We start from the raw sequence: 20,142 nt of genomic DNA on the forward strand, positions 1-20,142 counted from the left end.
ACACTGTGTGTCAGACATGCCATGACTTCTTTTTGCACAATCGAGTACAGGTTGGGGATTGCCTTTTTGCAAAGAAATTTCGGCCAGGTACCTTCCACTGCGGTGTCCCAATAGCTGCAAATTTTTTGAAGGCCTCAGACTCCACCAGCTTGTATGGTAAAAGCTGGCGGGCTAAGAGTTCAGACAAGCCACCTGTCTGACGCCGGGCAAGGGGGTGACTTTGTGACATTGGCTTCTTACGCTCAAACATGTCCTTGACAGACACCTGACTGGGCAGATGAGCAGGAACTGCTCAAGGCGAGAGACGGAGTGGCGGATGGTTGAGAGGGGGCAAGGAGGACAGCAGTGGTTGACATGGCTGAAGATTCTGGACCAGGAGGAGGATGGCGGCTTTGAGTTTGTGTGCTGCTTGTACTCATGTGTTGGTCCCATAGGAGTTTGTGATGTGCGATCATGTGCCTTCGCAAAGCAGTTGTACCTAGGTGGGTGTTGGACTTCCCACGACTCAGTTTCTTTTGGCACAGGTTGCAAATGGCATCGCTGTTGTCAGAGGCAGAAAGACAAAAAAAAATGCCACACTGCTGAGCTCTGCAATGACGGCATTCTGGTGGTGGCAACAGCATGTGTTGATTGGCGTGCTGTCTGGCTGACCCCGGGTGCCGATACATGCTGTCTGACTGTGCCACTAGCTCCTTGCGACGACCTCCCCCTGCTTCCAACTCGTCTCCTCCTCCTCTCTGTCTCCCCTTCTGAACTTTCCACCTGTTCTTCTTCTCTTCGACCGGGCACCCACGTGACATCCACGGACACATCATCAACCGCTTCACTTGTATCTGACAACTCAGCAAAGGAAGCAGCAGCGGGTACAACATCATCATCATCATCATCACACTGTACGTCCATGTGTGTAATGCTGCCTGACTGAGACATGTCCCTGTTATCCACATCCTCTGGCAATAATGGTTGCGCATCACTAATTTCTTCCAACTGATGTGTAAATAACTCCTCTGACAGATCAAGTGAAGCGGCTGTGGTGCTAGTGGTGGTGGCAGGCTGGCGAGTGGTAACTTGAGAGGTGCCCGAAGCTGAGCTGGAGGAGGATGGTGCCTCAAGGTTCCGAGCGGAAGCTGTAGAAGATTGGGTGTCCTGTGTAAGCCGGTCAACTATGTCCTCAGAACTTTTCGAGTTCAGGGTACGTGGCCTCTGAACACTGGGCATTATTCTAGGGCCAAAGGGAATCACAGCACCACGACCACAACGGCCCCTGCGGGGTGGCCTGCCTCTGCCTGTCATTTATTTTAGATTAGTTAAGTTGTACTATGTGTGCAAGCTACTGTGACACCAAATATGAGTTGCGCTGGTGACACTATGGACTTGCAGCTGGGCCTTAAACACACAAACACGTGTGCAACTGACTGCTAGTTATTCACAGTCAAAATTGTTGTTTTTCTTTAAATATAATCGAATGTGACACCAGATATGAGTTGCGCTGGTGACACTATGCACGTGCAGGGCATGAAACACACGCGCGTGCCAGCAACTGACTGCTATTATATTACAGTCAAAAAAATAAATATTTTTTAAATGCAAGCTACTGTGACACCAGATATGAGTGGTGGCACTGGGCAAGTGGGCGCAGTATATGCTGTGAGCCTGACACACACGCTGGCAGGCAACTGCAATTAGATTACACAGAAAAAAAAAAAAAGCAGACTGATGTTCTAGCCCTAAAAAGGGCTTTTTGGGGTGCTGTCCTTACAGCAGAGATCAGATGAGTCTTTCAGGACTGCAGTGGACACTGAATACACTGGCCTACCTATCGATTTCCCTATTAAATCAGCAGCAGCCACACTGTCCCTCTTCTCACTGTGACTGCAGCTTCCGAATGAATCTAAGATGGATGCTGTCCAGGAGGTGGGAGGGTCTGGGAGGGAGGGGCTGCTGCTGATTGGCTGGAATGTGTCTGCTGACTGTGAGGTACAGGGTCAAGGTTTACACAATGACGACGAATAGGGGGTGGACCGAACATCGCATATGTTCACCCGCCGGCGAATAGTTCAGGACATCTCTATTCACCACCACTGACATTACAGATCTCGGAGTAGGCAGCAACAGCGGGGACCACCCTCCTTGGGCTCATCTGGGTACTGTCGTCAGACTGCTGGGTGGCGACCGTTGATATCTTCTCTTCCTGATCCAATGCCAAGAATGGCTGCGCATCTGTAAGATCTTGGAATGGATGGGAAAATAATTCCTCTGACTCGAGCGGAGGGGATATGGTGGTGGTGGTGTCTTTGGGGGTGCACACAGCAGAGAGTGAGGAGGGTGCAGATACAAGAGGATGAGGAGGACGCAGAAGCGGAACGCTGAGTGAGCCACTGAACCAACTCTGGTGCGTCCTTTGATATAATCGCACGCACCTTCTGCAACTTCCCACTTAGGCTCCAGCCTGGTGCGCCTGCCCGACCATTTTCAAAATGACCCTGTGACAAAGTACCTATAGAAGGGCAGTATTTGTGGAGGAAGGTATATCACACCCCTGCTTCAATCAGTTTTTTGGGGGGGCAACTGGTTAATCACACCAGTTGAAATTATTTGTTCCAATAGCGTTTGTCCCTCTATATACCTGCGGTATCGCAGCAGAACCGCACACAGCTGCTGCACAATACAAATGCACTATAATATACTGTCAATGTTAGAAAGTATATTATAAGTATATCACGCCCCTCAGTAAGTCACCCCTATCGATAGCACACCTATACCATTCCTTAAAAGGACTTTTGTGGCCCTATTAGCCAGCGTTTGGTGTCTCTAACAACCTGTCCCTGCTCCACACAGCAACCTCTCCCTACACTGGCAAAACACTGAATGTAAAATGGCGGCCAGATCGGGTTTATTTATAAGGTAGGGGGTATGTCCATGTGCTGAAATGTCTCAATTGGCTGTCCTGTACCACCTGATGGATGTGTCATGGGTCAAAGTTCTTCACAATGTAAAAGAATATGGCGCCGGTGGACATCGCCATATGTTCGTCCGTTCGGCGAACCGCGAACAAGCAAAGTTTGCCGCAAAACGAACACCGGGCGAACCGCATGGCTATCTCTAATCACAGCAGTGTCCTCTCCCTCTCACCCAGTCCTCTCCCTCTCACTCTAATTGTCACAGCAGTGTCTTTTCCCCCTCTACCCAATAGTCACAGCAGTGTCCTCTCCCTCTTACCCCAATGGTCACAGCAGTGGCCTCTCTCTTTCACCCCAATGGTTACAGCAGTGCCCTCTCGCTCTTACCCCAATGGTAACAGCAGTGTCGTATCCCTCTCTACCCAATGGTCACAGCAGTGTCCTCTTTCTCCCACCACAATGGTCACAGCAGTGTCCACTCCCTCTCACCCCAATGGTCACAGCAGTGTCCTCTCCCTCTCACCCCAATGGTCACAGAAATGTCCTCTCCCTCTCATGTGAACAATGGGTAGAGAGGGAGAGGACACTGCTGTGACCATTCAGGTGAGAGGGAGAGGACACTTCTGTGACCATTGGGGTGAGAAGGAGAGGAGATTGCTGTGACCATTGTGGGAAGAGGGAGAGGACACTGCTGTAACCATTGAGGTGAGAGGGAGATGATACTGCTGTGACCACTGAAGTGAGAGGGAGAGAACACTGCTTTGACAATTGAGGTGAGAGGGAGAAAACACTGCTGTGACCATTGAGGTGAGAGGGAGAGGACACTGCTGTGACCATTTGCGAAAGAGGCAGAAGACACTGCTGTAACCATTTGGGTGAGAGGGAGAGGACACCGCTGTGAAAATTGGGGTAAAGGGAGAGGATACTACTATGAACATTGGGGTAAGAAGGAGAGGACACTGTTGTGACTATTGGGGTAAGAGGGAGAGGATACTACTGTGACCATTGGGTTGAGAGGAAGAGGACACTGCTGTGACTATTGGCGTAAGAGGGAAAGGACACTGCTATGACCATTGGGGTGAGAGGGAGAGGACACTACTGTGACTATTGAGGTGAGAGGGAGAGGACACTGCTGTGCCCATTGAGGTGAGAGGGAGAAGACACTGCTGTGACCATTGGCGTAAGAGGGAGAGGATACTACTATGACCATTGGGGCGAGAGGGAGAGGACACTGTTGTGACCATTGGGGTGAGATGAGGTCAGCTACCTAATGTCACGAATAATGGGAAGGGGAGGGACACCAGAAAGACAACAGAAGGGAGAAGACAAAGAACTAGGCCTCAAGGCTAGGGAGAAGGGAAAGGTCACCTCCTAGAAAACCCCTAGATCTGGCCCTGACACCTGTCAGTATGTATAGACCCTGAAGGTGGGAAAATACATATGCTGGAACCTAAACCCTAGGAGCCCTGAGATGCAGTAGAGGTAGTGAAAGGGAATGAGACTACTGGTTCCTTCCCAGGAGAATGAACCAGCGTCTCCCTGAGGCCTAGTAACAACAAGCAAGAGGGAACAGCCAAATACAAAGAGCAGTACAACTTATCTTATAGAAAATGGATGAGCAGGAGGAACACAGGTAAGGTCCACACACCAACTCTTCCAATCCAAGCAGAGAATAAAGTGTGAAACCAAACTAAATAGGGAAGCAGTACTGACCGCCAGCTGCACCTGACAAGAGGTGTGGTCATTACCAAACAACAACACTGAGAATCAAGAGACTGTCAGTTAACCTCACGTGCAGTCATTCTCTCTGATCTTCTAACCTCTGTCATAGAAGGTACCGTGACATCGGGAGAGTGCATTGGCATTGCCGTTGTCCCTACCTGTCTGGAACTTGATGCGGTAGTGGTATTTAGAAAGGCAAGCCAACCACCTCTGCTCAAACGCACCGAGCTTGGCATTCTCCAGATGTGCTGACGGGTTGTTGTCTGTCATCACGGTCACCTCTGCACCTGTCAGGTACTCCGCAAACCTTTCGGTCATGGCCCACACCAGTGTCAGTAGTTCCAGTTTAAAGGAGCTATAGTTGTCAGGGTTGCGCTCTGACTCCCTCAGAGACCGGCTGCCATAGGCAATGACTCTCTCATGTCCATTCTGGACTTGGGATAACACGGCCCCCAGACCATGTAGACTTCCGTCAGCATACAGCAGGAATTGGGTGTCGAACCGCGCATAAGCCAGAATCAAGGTACTGGTCAGTGCCTCTTTCACTGCTTCAAAGGCCTCTTGTTGCCGGGATCCCCATTTCATGGGACAATTCTTCGGGCCCCCCACAGTGCTCCTTACTAACTCATTTAACAAGCCCACCAAATGAGCGAATTTGGGTATAAACCTCCTGTAGTAGCCGGCCAGTCCCACGGATGGGGCCACTTCTGGATGATCTCCACCTTGCTGGGTGCCAGCTTTACCCCCTCCTGGGTGACCAAATGTCCCAAATACTCTGTCTATTGTCAAAACAGTTTGCACTTCTCAGGCTTGATCTTGAGCCTATAGTCTCGCAGCCATCCTAGGACCTGTCGCAGCTTCTGGAGGTGATTCTCGAAGGAGGCCCTAAACACTACTATGTCGTCCAGGTATAGCAATACCGACTCGAAGTTGAGATCCCCCAGGCATCAACAGCTGGAATGTTCCCGGGGCATTGGACAGGCCAAACGGCATCCGGTTGAACTCGTAGAGTCCCATAGGTAGGATTAAGGCCATCTTCGCTTTGTCCTTCTAGGCCACTGGAACCTGCCAATACACACTGGCCAGGTAAAGAGTCAAGAATAACTTTGCATGACTCAGGGCGGACAACGGCTCCTCAATCCACGGATGGTCTGGGCATTCAGCCTCCGATAATCCACGCAAAACCGGAGACTCACATCTTTTTTCCGCACCAAGACTACTAGAGCAGCCCAAGGGCTTGGACTCTCCTGGTTTTCCAACATTCTGGCCATCATGTCCTTCAAGTCCTGGTAAATTTTAGTTGGGATTTGCCGGTAACGTTCCCTGATTGGTGCAGCATCACCGGGGGGGGGGATTTTGTGCTCGATGGTGGAAGCACACCCAAAGTCCTCATCATGTCTTGAGAACGCCTCCTGAAATTCCCAAAGGGTGTCTTCCAGCGACTTCTGTTGTCCTGGAGTCAGGATCTTGCAGTCCACCCCCATCTGGGCCATGATCACTCGACCGTTCCACTCCACTGTTGGGGTCTCCCTTTGATGGACCTCTACAGCATAGGTCCAGGCTGATCTCCTATCCGGCTGTAGCGTGAAGCGCCTTCATCTAAGGATGTCCCCTTCAGACACAACTTTGGCCAGCAAGGTATTCCCAGGAACAGTTAACTCGCAGTCTTCAACATTGAGACAGCGTATGGGCACACAACCATCCTTTACAATATTGAGGGCCTGGGCTACCAGTGGGCTAGTCTGCGCTTCCTCTTGGTAAGCAGGCTCGACAGTGGAGTAGCTAGAAATGACTGTGGTCCACAGCAAATTTTTTAATGGCTCCCCCTCCTCCAGTAAATTTTATGCAACCCTTTCCTTTTATGCCGCCCCCATTCCTAAGGCTAGTAAAGATCGCTCTCTCAGACCAGGCCCGGCAGCTGTTTTCTACACTGTCTATACTGTCACTGTATATAATTTCATTGTGTAATATAGTGTTGATCACGAATATTCGAATTGTGCTTTTTTATCGCGAATATAGGTACTTCGAAAATTTGCAAATATTTAGAATATAGTGATATATATTCGTAATTTCAAAAATTCTAGATTGTTTTTAAATCAGTACACATGATCCCTCCCTACTTCTAGCTTGTGGGTCAATGAGAAGGCTGCAGCATCTTTGACATTTGGAGTAGTGTTGATTGAGAATTTTTGTAATGCGAATTTTCGTAATGCACATTTTTATCGCTAATTTTTCAATTGCCGAGTAAAAACATGATTCCTCATTGTCTCATTGGACTCATTGGCCCACAAGCAAGAAGCAGGGAGGAATCATCACTTTAGATGGAAAAAAATGATGAATATTCTAAAAAACAAATATATAGCACTATATCGAATATATTCATATTTTTTCGAATATTCGTAATATTCTAAAACGAGAATATATAGCAATATAGCAGATATTCGGAAAAAAAACAAATATAGATCAATTTAGCTAATATAGTGCTATAATCATTTTTTTTAATAGTTGTAATTTTTTTTCCAATCTGGACTTCAGATGAGAAAAAAATTACAACTATTAGACAAAGAAGATTATAGCACTATATTAGCTAAAATGCTCTATATTCGTTTTTTTTCGAATATTCGCTATATTGCTATATATTCTTGTTTTCGAATATTACGAATATTGGAAAAAACTAATATATTCGTTTTGTCGAATATTCGTAATATTCTAAAACAAGAATATATAGCAATTTAGCAAATATTCGAAAAAAAAGAATATAGAGCAATTTAGCTAATATAGTGCTATAATCTTCTTTGTCAAATAGTTGTAATTTTTTTCTCATCTGAAGTCCAGATTGGAAAAAAAATTACAACTATTAAAAAAAAAGATTATAGCACTATATTAGCTAAATTGCTCTACATTTGTTTTTTTCGAATATTTGCTATATATTCTTGTTTTCGAATATTACGAATATTTGAAAAAACGAATATATTCGATATAGTGCTATGGCTCCTTGGCCCACAAGCAAGAAGCAGGGAGGAATCATGTTTAAACTCAGGAATTGAAAAATTTGCATTACGAAAATTCGCATATTATGCGATCATTACCTTGCCGATTTTTCGAGTTAAAAACGCATAGAATATAACTAATATATTCGAATTTGTGAATATTTGACGAATATTCTACAAAATATTCGCGAAATATTGCGTATTTGAATATGACCCCTGCCGCTCATCACTAGTGTAATACTGTTGAGGGGGCCCTGACAAAATCTTTTAGTTCTCCTCCTCCTGGATGGGCCCCTTCTGGGTCAGGACACCAAAGCAGCCACTTCCCCTATAGCTACGCCCCTGGGGCTCGATCAGGACCTTCAGTCCATTCAGTTGTCATCCAGCCCCCACCGGCAGCGTCAAGATTTGTTCTTGTCGAGGTGGGATCTTCACCGGGTTCCTCCGCGGCACCTTAACGTGTCTAATGGGCCGACCGGTCATGTTGCCCTTTTGCAGACAACAGCTTCTCACCATCTGCTGTAAAACCTTCTGGGTTGGCCGGTGCGTGGTGGCCTGTTGCAAATACTTCGGCCCTTCTTTGGCATAGAGTTGATCGTCTAGTTCTCTCAGCACATTCATACCTAGTGTCACGTCCATTCCTTTCCGGAAAGAATGGTCCACCAGCACGACCCCCTTCTTGCCAACGTCTTGCCCAAACAGTCGAACCCGCATCCAGACTATCCCTAGGACGTCTATCTCTCTGTTGTTGGCATCCATCAGCCTGATGATGCTCCCGTCTTCTGGCTCTATCATATGTCCAAAGTGTCCAAAGTGTCCTTCGAAGAACTCAAGAGGCATAAGGGTGCACTCCGACCCTGTATCAACTATGCAGCATACCTTTTGACTTCCATAACGGAGCTGCTGGCATACAAGTCATGTTCCTCAAGCATAGGGCTTAGCTTCTGGTGCTCCTCAACTGCACTACTTTAGCACCCCACCCCCCCTCCCCGGGCTCTCTCCAGCAGGGAGAATATTTTCTCTAGGGTGTCTATCGGATTTGGGCCTTACCATCACTGTCCGTCTGACGTCACCCTCTAGAGCCCCCAACGTCACCCTCTAACCACACTTCGCACCCTTTCAGTCCAGTCTTGCAACGTTATGTTTTCACCGTTAAATTTTGGTAGGTGATGCAACAGTGTCCCCACGGGGAAGTACCCTACTAGGGCGGGCATGGCGAGGGCAAGCTGGCCTTGCATATTCGAGCACCCTAAGCTGGGTCCTGGACCGGTGCCATTGGCGTCGGGGGAAGGTCTCCAGCCACGTTCCCATCCATAACTGTCGCTGTATCCTGCCGACTACGCCAAGTTGTAAGCCGTGTAACGGGGTGGGCTCCCCAAGATACAGCGAAGTCGCGAATGAAGAAAGCAACACTGTCACCAGCTTTAGCAAAAATTGAATTTTAGTAACACGTGATAATAAACACAACCACAAATACTGAGAACAAAAAATAAGTTTACATACACCCAGCCAAAGTCTGAGACCCCTGTGTTGCACAGAATGGCGCCCCCTGATGGATGCCAGCGTAAATTTTATAGTAATTCACCTACTGGCGGGCACAACTAAAACTGCCTCGCTGTACCTATTATTACCCTGAAACAAACACAAACAATTGGTTGGGTGCTTAGTATGGGCTGGCCAGCGGTGCAACACAGCAGTTCACACTCTTACCGTGCTCTAAATTATCCCCCCACCCATAGCTAGTCCTGTAGCACGTGCCGGATTATTTCTCCTGAGCAAAACGCTGAACTGGATAGATTTCGTGGGGGTATTTGTCAGCTCTCAAATGTGCAATGTCCCTTTTAGTAATGGAGTCCTTGTAGTACAGTAGCAACACTATAGGCCTGACACAAAGTAGAGACCCTAACTAACTAACTACAGGCCTGGTCTAAATCTCTAGGCGCAAATACTGCGGTAGTTGCGTGCACGATCTTACAAATCTGGGTCTGCTCTTTATCCACTGATGTCTCTGAACCAAACAACCAATCTCTCCAGCAAACACGAGGTCCCACAGGGTATGCAGCTTGTTCCTTAGCTCTTACCAGCCTTCCTAGAAACAATCCTCCTATCCCTGGAAAGGATCTGGGTCTTGGACAACAATCAGCTTCACTCAGCTGCAGCTGTGGTCACAGAGGAGGTCCTCTCACTTCTGGATCCATTGACTTTTCTGCTCACACACAGCTCCTCAGCTCTCAGCTCAGCTCAGCTCGCTCCTAAGATGGCTGCAGATCCTTCTTCATGCTCTCTAGAACCACACCTTTCATGAATATGAACATATATTTGCAGTCAGTGAGCTGTGCCTGGGAAAAAAGCAGCATCTTTTGGCCAAACAGCAAAACATCAGTCCAGATTATTTAACTTAATTTAAACAAACACAATGTTCAGACAATGAGAGTTGTTTCCCCATCTCACAGATTTATAGGGGGAGTCTGTCTGTACACTGCTGTATAGGGGGAACTTATCTGTACACTGCTGTATAGCTGGCATTTATCTGTACACAGCTGTATAGCTGGCATTTATCTGTACACAGCTATAGAGGGACGCTTATCTGTACACAGCTGTAGAGGGGACATTTATCTGTACACAGCTGTAGAGGGGACGTTTATCTGTACACAGCTTTATAGGGGATGCTGCTCTGTACACAGAAGTATAGGGGGTGCTTCTCTGTACAAAGCTGTATATTTTGGAGCTTGAATGTACACCGCTGTGTAGAGGGCACTTATCTGTGCACAGTTGTATAGAGGGCAATTATCTGTACACTGCTGTATAGGGAGAACATATCTGTACACTGCTATATAGGGGCAGTTATCTGTACACAGCTGTATAGATGAGCTTATTTGAACAAAGCAGTATAGGGGGAGCTTATCTGTACACAGCTGTATAGAGGGCACTTGTCTGTACACAGCTGTATAGAGGGCACTTGTCTGTACACAGTTGTATAGAGGGCCCTTATCTGTACACAGTTGTATAGAGGGCACTTATCTGTACACTGCTGTATAGGGGGAACCTTTTTGTACATTGTTTTATAGAGGGCACTTATCTGTACACGGCTGTATAGGGGGTACTTGTCTGTACACAGGTGTATAGGGGGCACTTATCTGTTCACAGCTGTATAGAGGACATTTGTCTGTACATAGCTGTATAGGGGGAACTTGTCTGAACAGAGCTGTATAAAGGGCCCTAGTATATTTACTGCTGTATAGAGGGCACTTACATGTACACAGCTGTATAGAGGGCAGTTATCTATACAAATCTGTAAAGGAGGAGCTAATCTGTACACAGCTGTATAGAGGGCACTTGTCTGTACACTGCAGTATAGGGGCAGCTTATCTGTACACAGTTGTATATAGGGCACTTGTCTGTACACAGCTGTATAGAGGGCCCGAGTCTGTACACAGCTGTATAGGGGGAACTTGTCTGTACAGAGCTGTATAGAGGGCCCTAGTATATTTACTGCTGTATAGAGGGCACTTGTCTGTACAGAGCTGTATAGGGGGCAGTTATCTATACAAATCTGTAAAGGAGGAGCTTATCTGTACAAAGAAGTATAGGGGCAGCTTATCTGTACACTGCAGTATATAGGGCATTTGTCTGTACACAGCTGTATAGAGGGCCCTAGTCTGTACACAGCTGTATAGGGGGAACTTGTCTGTACAGAGCTGTATAGAGGGCCCTAGTCTGTACACAGCTGTATAGAGTGCCCTAGTATGTACACTGATGTATAGAGGGCCCTAGTATGTACACAGCTGTATAGAGGGCACTTGTCTGTACACAGCTGTATACTGGGCACTTGTCTGTACGCAGCTGTATACTGGGCACTTGTCTGTACACTGCTGTATACTGGGCACTTGTCTGTACACTGCTGTATACTGGGCACTTGACTATTAATTATTAGAAAGTGACATTAATTTCATGGTACTGTACATCAAGAGCAGCATACACAAACAATACAAATGCAATATGCCTGAAATTGTTAACGTATGGATATAGAATGGACCGGACGCTGCCCCCGAGAGCTTACAATCTACATCTAACTGTATCTCTGCACTGTATAATGTCAGGTACTCGGTGTTATAAGACTGAGCTCCTCACATCCTGGACGTTCTGTACGTGAATTTCAGTATATTTTCTAGACTGATCTTTTCCTTTTATTCTCCAGAACGATGTAAAAAACCATCAATGAGTAACCTGGAGAAGATCTCACCGTCCAAAGAATATTATAACCCGTCTGAGGTGGTGACGTTACAGTGTGAACCTGGATATTATCCCTCATCGGACAGAATACAATGTATGAATAATGGAGAGCGAGACGCCTGGACACCGACTGCTGTCTGTATAGGTGAGTACAACCCATGAAACCTGTGTGCCCCGCTGTAATGATACTACTGCACACAGCTGTATAGGGGGCGCTGATCTGTACACAGCTGTATAGGGGGCGCTTATCTGTACACAGCTGTATAGAGGGCACTTATCTGTACACGGCTGTATAGGGGGCAGTCATCTGTACACAGCTGTATAGAGGGCCCTGATCTGTACACAGCTGTATAGGGGGCGCTGATCTGTACACAGCTGTATAGGGGGCGCTGATCTGTACACAGCTGTATAGGGGGCGCTGATCTGTACACAGCTGTATAGAGGGCACTTATCTGTACACGGCTGTATAGGGGGAGCTTGTCTGTATACAGCTGTATATGGGGTACTTGTCTGTACACAGGTGTATAGGGGGCGCTTATCTGTTCACAGCTGTATAGAGGACATTTGTCTGTAAACAGCTGTATATGAGGCACATCTATGTACACAGCAGTGTAGGGGCCCTAGTCTGTACACAGCTGAATAGGGGGCACTTGTCTGTACACAGCTGTATAGGGGGCGCTTTGTGTACAAAGCTTTATAGGGTGCTCTTGTCTGTACGCAGCTGTATAAGGGGCCCTAGTCTGTACACTGCTGTATAGAGAAAGCTTGTCTGTACACAGCTGTATAGAGGGCACTTGTCTGTACACAGCTGTATAGGGGGCGCTTTGTGTACAAAAATTTATAGGGAGCGCTTGTCTGTACACAGCTGTATAAGGGGCCCTAGTCTGTACACTGCTGTATAGAGGGCACTTGTGTGTACACAGCAGTATATGGGGAACTTGTCTGTACACAGCTGTATAGGGGGAGCTAATCTGTACACAGCTGTATAGGGGTCACTTGTCTGTACACACCTGTATAGAGGGGACTTGTCTGTACACAGCAGTATAGGGACAGCTTATCTGTACACAGCTGTATATAGGGCACTTGTCTGTACACAGCTGTATAGAGGGCCCGAGTCTGTACACAGCTGTATAGGGGGAACTTGTCTGTACAGAGCTGTATAGAGGGCCCTAGTATATTTACTGCTGTAAAGAGGGCACTTGTCTGTACACAGCTGTATAGGGGCAGTTATCTGTACACTGCAGTATAGGGGCAGCTTATCTGTACACAGCTGTATATAGGGCATTTGTCTGTACACAGCTGTATAGAGGGCCCGAGTCTGTACACAGCTCTATAGAGGGCCCTAGTCTGTACACTGCTGTATAGAGGGCACTTGTCTGTACACAGCTGTATAGAGGGCCCGAGTCTGTACACAGCTCTATAGAGGGCCCTAGTCTGTACACAGCTGTATAGGGGGCACTTATCTGTACACTGCTGTATAAAGGGCACTTGTCTGTACACAGCTGTATACTGGGCACTTGTCTGTACACGGCAGTATAGAGGGCACTTGTCTGTACACAGCTGTATAGAGGGCACTTCTCTGTGCACAGTTGTATAGAGGCCACTTCTCTGTACACAGTTGTATAGAGGCCACTTCTCTGTGCACAGTTGTATAGAGGGCCCTAGTCTGTACACGGCTGTATACTGGGCACTTGTCTGTACACAGCTGTATAGAGGGCCCTAGTCTGTATACTGCTCTATAGAGGGCACTTGTCTGTACACGGCTGTATACTGGGCACTTGACTATTATTTATTAGAAAGTGACATTAATTTCATGGTATTGTACATCAAGAGCAGCATACACAAACAATATCAAACAATACAAATGCAATATGCCTGAAATTGTTAACGTATAGATATAGAATGGACCGGACGCTGCCCCCGAGAGCTTACAATCTACATCTAACTGTATCTCTGCACTGTATAATGTCAGGTACTCGGTGTTATAAGACTGAGCTCCTCACATCCTGGACGTTCTGTACGTGAATTTCAGTATATTTTCTAGACTGATCTTTTCCTTTTATTCTCCAGAACGATGTAAAAAACCATCAATGAGTAACCTGGAGAAGATCTCACCGTCCAAAGAATATTATAACCCGTCTGAGGTGGTGACGTTACAGTGTGAACCTGGATATTATCCCTCATCGGACAGAATACAATGTATGAATAATGGAGAGCGAGACGCCTGGACACCGACTGCTGTCTGTATAGGTGAGTACAACCCATGAAACCTGTGTGCCCCGCTGTAATGATACTACTGCACACAGCTGTATAGGGGGCGCTGATCTGTACACAGCTGTATAGGGGGCGCTTATCTGTACACAGCTGTATAGAGGGCACTTATCTGTACACGGCTGTATAGGGGGCAGTCATCTGTACACAGCTGTATAGAGGGCCCTGATCTGTACACAGCTGTATAGGGGGCGCTGATCTGTACACAGCTGTATAGGGGGCGCTGATCTGTACACAGCTGTATAGGGGGCGCTGATCTGTACACAGCTGTATAGAGGGCACTTATCTGTACACGGCTGTATAGGGGGAGCTTGTCTGTATACAGCTGTATATGGGGTACTTGTCTGTACACAGGTGTATAGGGGGCGCTTATCTGTTCACAGCTGTATAGAGGACATTTGTCTGTAAACAGCTGTATATGAGGCACATCTATGTACACAGCAGTGTAGGGGCCCTAGTCTGTACACAGCTGAATAGGGGGCACTTGTCTGTACACAGCTGTATAGGGGGCGCTTTGTGTACAAAGCTTTATAGGGTGCTCTTGTCTGTACGCAGCTGTATAAGGGGCCCTAGTCTGTACACTGCTGTATAGAGAAAGCTTGTCTGTACACAGCTGTATAGAGGGCACTTGTCTGTACACAGCTGTATAGGGGGCGCTTTGTGTACAAAAATTTATAGGGAGCGCTTGTCTGTACACAGCTGTATAAGGGGCCCTAGTCTGTACACTGCTGTATAGAGGGCACTTGTGTGTACACAGCAGTATATGGGGAACTTGTCTGTACACAGCTGTATAGGGGGAGCTAATCTGTACACAGCTGTATAGGGGTCACTTGTCTGTACACACCTGTATAGAGGGGACTTGTCTGTACACAGCAGTATAGGGACAGCTTATCTGTACACAGCTGTATATAGGGCACTTGTCTGTACACAGCTGTATAGAGGGCCCGAGTCTGTACACAGCTGTATAGGGGGAACTTGTCTGTACAGAGCTGTATAGAGGGCCCTAGTATATTTACTGCTGTAAAGAGGGCACTTGTCTGTACACAGCTGTATAGGGGCAGTTATCTGTACACTGCAGTATAGGGGCAGCTTATCTGTACACAGCTGTATATAGGGCATTTGTCTGTACACAGCTGTATAGAGGGCCCGAGTCTGTACACAGCTCTATAGAGGGCCCTAGTCTGTACACTGCTGTATAGAGGGCACTTGTCTGTACACAGCTGTATAGAGGGCCCGAGTCTGTACACAGCTCTATAGAGGGCCCTAGTCTGTACACAGCTGTATAGGGGGCACTTATCTGTACACTGCTGTATAAAGGGCACTTGTCTGTACACAGCTGTATACTGGGCACTTGTCTGTACACGGCAGTATAGAGGGCACTTGTCTGTACACAGCTGTATAGAGGGCACTTCTCTGTGCACAGTTGTATAGAGGCCACTTCTCTGTACACAGTTGTATAGAGGCCACTTCTCTGTGCACAGTTGTATAGAGGGCCCTAGTCTGTACACGGCTGTATACTGGGCACTTGTCTGTACACAGCTGTATAGAGGGCCCTAGTCTGTATACTGCTCTATAGAGGGCACTTGTCTGTACACGGCTGTATACTGGGCACTTGACTATTATTTATTAGAAAGTGACATTAATTTCATGGTATTGTACATCAAGAGCAGCATACACAAACAATATCAAACAATACAAATGCAATATGCCTGAAATTGTTAACGTATAGATATAGAATGGACCGGACGCTGCCCCCGAGAGCTTACAATCTACATCTAACTGTATCTCTGCACTGTATAATGTCAGGTACTCGGGTGTTATAAGACTCAGCTCCTCACATCCTGGTCGTTCTGTACGTGGATTTCATTATATTTTCTAGACTCATCTTTTCCTTTTATTCTCCAGAACGATGTAAAAAACCCTCAATAAGTAACCTGGAGAAGATCTCACCGTTCAAAGAATATTATTACCTGTATGAGGTGGTGACGTTACAGTGTGAACCTGGATATTATCCCTCATCGGACAGAATACAATGTACGTATAATGGAGTCCGGGATGACTGGTCACCGACTGCTGTCTGTATAGGTGAGTACAACCCATGAAACCTGTGTGCCCCGCTGTAATGATACTACTGCACACAGCTGTATAGGGGGTCCTTATCTGTACAGAGCTGTATAGGGGGTCCTTATCTGTACACAGCTGTACAGGGGGAGCTTATCTGTACACATCTGTATAGGGGGTCCTTATCTGTACACAGTTGCATAGAGGGCTTTTCTCTGTACACAGCTGTATAGAAGGCACTTCTCTGTGCACAGTTGTATAGAGGCCACTTCTCTGTACACAGTTGTATAGAGGCCACTTCTCTGTGCACAGTTGTATAGAGGCCACTTCTCTGTGCACAGTTGTATAGAGGGCACTTCTCTGTACACAGTTGTATAGAGGACACTTCTCTGTGCACAGTTGTATAGAGGCCACTTCTCTGTACACAGTTGGATAGAGGGCACTTCTCTGTACACAGCTGTATAGGGGGAGCTTGTATGTGCGCAGTAATATAGAGGGAACTTGTCTGTACACTGTTGTATATAGGGCACTTGTCTGTACACAGCTGTATAGAGGATACTTGTCTGTAAACAGCTGAATATGGGGCACTTCTATTTACACAGCTGTGTAGGGGGCCCTAGTCTCTACAATGCTATAAGGGTGCACTTGTATGTACACAGCTGTATAGGGGGTACTTGTCTGTACACAGGTGTATAGGGGGCACTTGTCTGTTCACAGCTGTATAGAGGACATTTGTCTGTAAACAGCTGTATATGAGGCACTTCTATGTACACAGCTGTGTAGGGGGCCCTAGTCTGTACGCCGCTGTAAGGGCGCACTTGTATGTACACAGCTGTATAAGGGGTACTTATCTGTACATGGCTTTATAGGGGGCACTTATCTGTACACAGCTGCTTATGGAAAGCTTGTCTGTACACAGCTGTATAGCGGGCACTTCTCTGTACACAGTTGGATAGAGGGCACTTCTCTGTACACAGCTGTATAGGGGGAGCTTGTATGTGCGCAGTAATATAGAGGGAACTTGTCTGTACACTGTTGTATATAGGGCACTTGTCTGTACACAGCTGTATAGAGGATACTTGTCTGTAAACAGCTGAATATGGGGCACTTCTATTTACACAGCTGTGTAGGGGGCCCTAGTCTCTACAATGCTATAAGGGTGCACTTGTATGTACACAGCTGTATAGGGGGTACTTGTCTGTACACAGGTGTATAGGGGGCACTTGTCTGTTCACAGCTGTATAGAGGACATTTGTCTGTAAACAGCTGTATATGAGGCACTTCTATGTACACAGCTGTGTAGGGGGCCCTAGTCTGTACGCCGCTGTAAGGGCGCACTTGTATGTACACAGCTGTATAAGGGGTACTTATCTGTACATGGCTTTATAGGGGGCACTTATCTGTACACAGCTGCTTATGGAAAGCTTGTCTGTACACAGCTGTATAGGGGGCACTTTTGTGTACAAAGCTGTATAGGGGGAGCTAATCTGTACACAGCTGTATAGGGGTCACTTGTCTGTACACACCTGTATAGAGGGGACTTGTCTGTACACAGCAGTATAGGGACAGCTTATCTGTACACAGCTGTATATAGGGCACTTGTCTGTACACAGCTGTATAGAGGGCCCGAGTCTGTACACAGCTGTATAGGGGGAACTTGTCTGTACAGAGCTGTATAGAGGGCCCTAGTATATTTACTGCTGTAAAGAGGGCACTTGTCTGTACACAGCTGTATAGGGGCAGTTATCTGTACACTGCAGTATAGGGGCAGCTTATCTGTACACAGCTGTATATAGGGCATTTGTCTGTACACAGCTGTATAGAGGGCCCTAGTCTGTACACTGCTGTATAGAGGGCACTTGTCTGTACACAGCTGTATAGAGGGCCCGAGTCTGTACACAGCTCTATAGAGGGCCCTAGTCTGTACACTGCTGTATAAAGGGCACTTGTCTGTACACAGCTGTATACTGGGCACTTGTCTGTACACGGCAGTATAGAGGGCACTTGTCTGTACACGGCTGTATACTGGGCACTTGACTATTATTTATTAGAAAGTGACATTAATTTCATGGTACTGTACATCAAGAGCAGCATACACAAACAATATCAAACAATACAAATGCAATATGCCTGAAATTGTTAACGTATGGATATAGAATGGACCGGACGCTGCCCCCGAGAGCTTACAATCTACATCTAACTGTATCTCTGCACTGTATAATGTCAAGTACTCGGGTGTTATAAGACTCAGCTCCTCACATCCTGGTCGTTCTGTACGTGGATTTCATTATATTTTCTAGACTCATCTTTTCCTTTTATTCTCCAGAACGATGTAAAAAACCCTCAATAAGTAACCTGGAGAAGATCTCACCGTTCAAAGAATATTATTACCTGTATGAGGTGGTGACGTTACAGTGTGAACCTGGATATTATCCCTCATCGGACAGAATACAATGTACGTATAATGGAGTCCGGGATGACTGGTCACCGACTGCTGTCTGTATAGGTGAGTACAACCCATGAAACCTGTGTGCCCCGCTGTAATGATACTACTGCACACAGCTGTATAGGGGGTCCTTATCTGTACAGAGCTGTATAGGGGGTCCTTATCTGTACAGAGCTGTATAGGGGGTCCTTATCTGTACACAGCTGTACAGGGGGAGCTTATCTGTACACATCTGTATAGGGGGTCCTTATCTGTACACAGTTGCATAGAGGGCTTTTCTCTGTACACAGCTGTATAGAGGGAACTTGTCTGTACACAGCTGTATAGAAGGCACTTCTCTGTGCACAGTTGTATAGAGGCCACTTCTCTGTACACAGTTGTATAGAGGCCACTTCTCTGTGCACAGTTGTATAGAGGCCACTTCTCTGTGCACAGTTGTATAGAGGCCACTTCTCTGTACACAGTTGTATAGAGGCCACTTCTCTGTACACAGTTGTATAGAGGCCACTTCTCTGTACACAGTTGTATAGAGGGCACTTCTCTGTACACAGTTGTATAGAGGACACTTCTCTGTGCACAGTTGTATAGAGGGCACTTCTCTGTACACAGTTGTATAGAGGGCACTTCTCTGTACACAGTTGTATAGAGGGAACTTCTCTGTACACAGCTGTATAGGGGGAGCTTGTATGTGCGCAGTAATATAGAGGGAACTTGTCTGTACACTGTTGTATATAGGGCACTTGTCTGTACACAGCTGTATAGAGGATACTTGTCTGTAAACAGCTGAATATGGGGCACTTCTATTTACACAGCTGTGTAGGGGGCCCTAGTCTCTACAATGCTATAAGGGTGCACTTGTATGTACACAGCTGTATAGGGGGTACTTGTCTGTACACAGGTGTATAGGGGGCACTTATCTGTTCACAGCTGTATAGAGGACATTTGTCTGTAAACAGCTGTATATGAGGCACTTCTATGTACACAGCTGTGTAGGGGGCCCTAGTCTGTACGCCGCTGTAAGGGCGCACTTGTATGTACACAGCTGTATAAGGGGTACTTATCTGTACATGGCTTTATAGGGGGCACTTATCTGTACACAGCTGCTTATGGAAAGCTTGTCTGTACACAGCTGTATAGGGGGCACTTTTGTGTACAAAGCTGTATAGGGGGTGCTTGTCTGTACAGAGCTGCATAAGGGGCCCTTGTCTGTACACTGCTGTATATGGGGAACTCGTCAGTACACAGCTGTATAGGGGGCATTTATCTGTACACAGCTGTATAGGGGGTGCTTATCTGTACACAGCTGTATAGGGGGCGCTTATCTGTACACAGCTGTATAGGGGGCGCTGATCCGTACACAGCTGTATAGGGGGAGGTTAACTGTACACAGCTGTATAGGGGGAGCTTATCTGCACACAGCTGTATAGGGGGCGCTGATCCGTACACAGCTGTATAGGGGGAGCTTATCTGTACACAGCTGTATAGGGGGAGCTTATCTGTACAGAGCTGTATAGGGGGA

At 46.8% G+C, this 20,142-nt stretch overlaps 1 protein-coding gene across 9 annotated transcripts in view; it reads left to right on the forward strand.

The window, feature by feature from the left end:
• Positions 1 to 20,142, forward strand: part of LOC122924889 (receptor-type tyrosine-protein phosphatase F-like) — a 245,091-nt gene that overhangs the window by 40,296 nt on the left and 184,653 nt on the right. For 7 of the 9 annotated variants that reach the window (XM_044276418.1, XM_044276424.1, XM_044276422.1 and 4 more), the window contains exons 2-5: positions 11,811 to 11,990; positions 13,916 to 14,095; positions 16,022 to 16,201; positions 18,504 to 18,683. In XM_044276418.1, the coding sequence (XP_044132353.1) occupies positions 11,811 to 11,990; positions 13,916 to 14,095; positions 16,022 to 16,201; positions 18,504 to 18,683 (720 nt within the window). The remainder of the gene's footprint in view (positions 1 to 11,810; positions 11,991 to 13,915; positions 14,096 to 16,021; positions 16,202 to 18,503; positions 18,684 to 20,142) is intronic. The other 2 variants (XM_044276419.1, XM_044276425.1) reach the window with 2 other exon arrangements.

The sequence above is a fragment of the Bufo gargarizans genome, chromosome 1 (genome assembly GCF_014858855.1).
Source record: "Bufo gargarizans isolate SCDJY-AF-19 chromosome 1, ASM1485885v1, whole genome shotgun sequence".
Taxonomy (NCBI): Eukaryota; Metazoa; Chordata; class Amphibia; order Anura; family Bufonidae; genus Bufo; species Bufo gargarizans.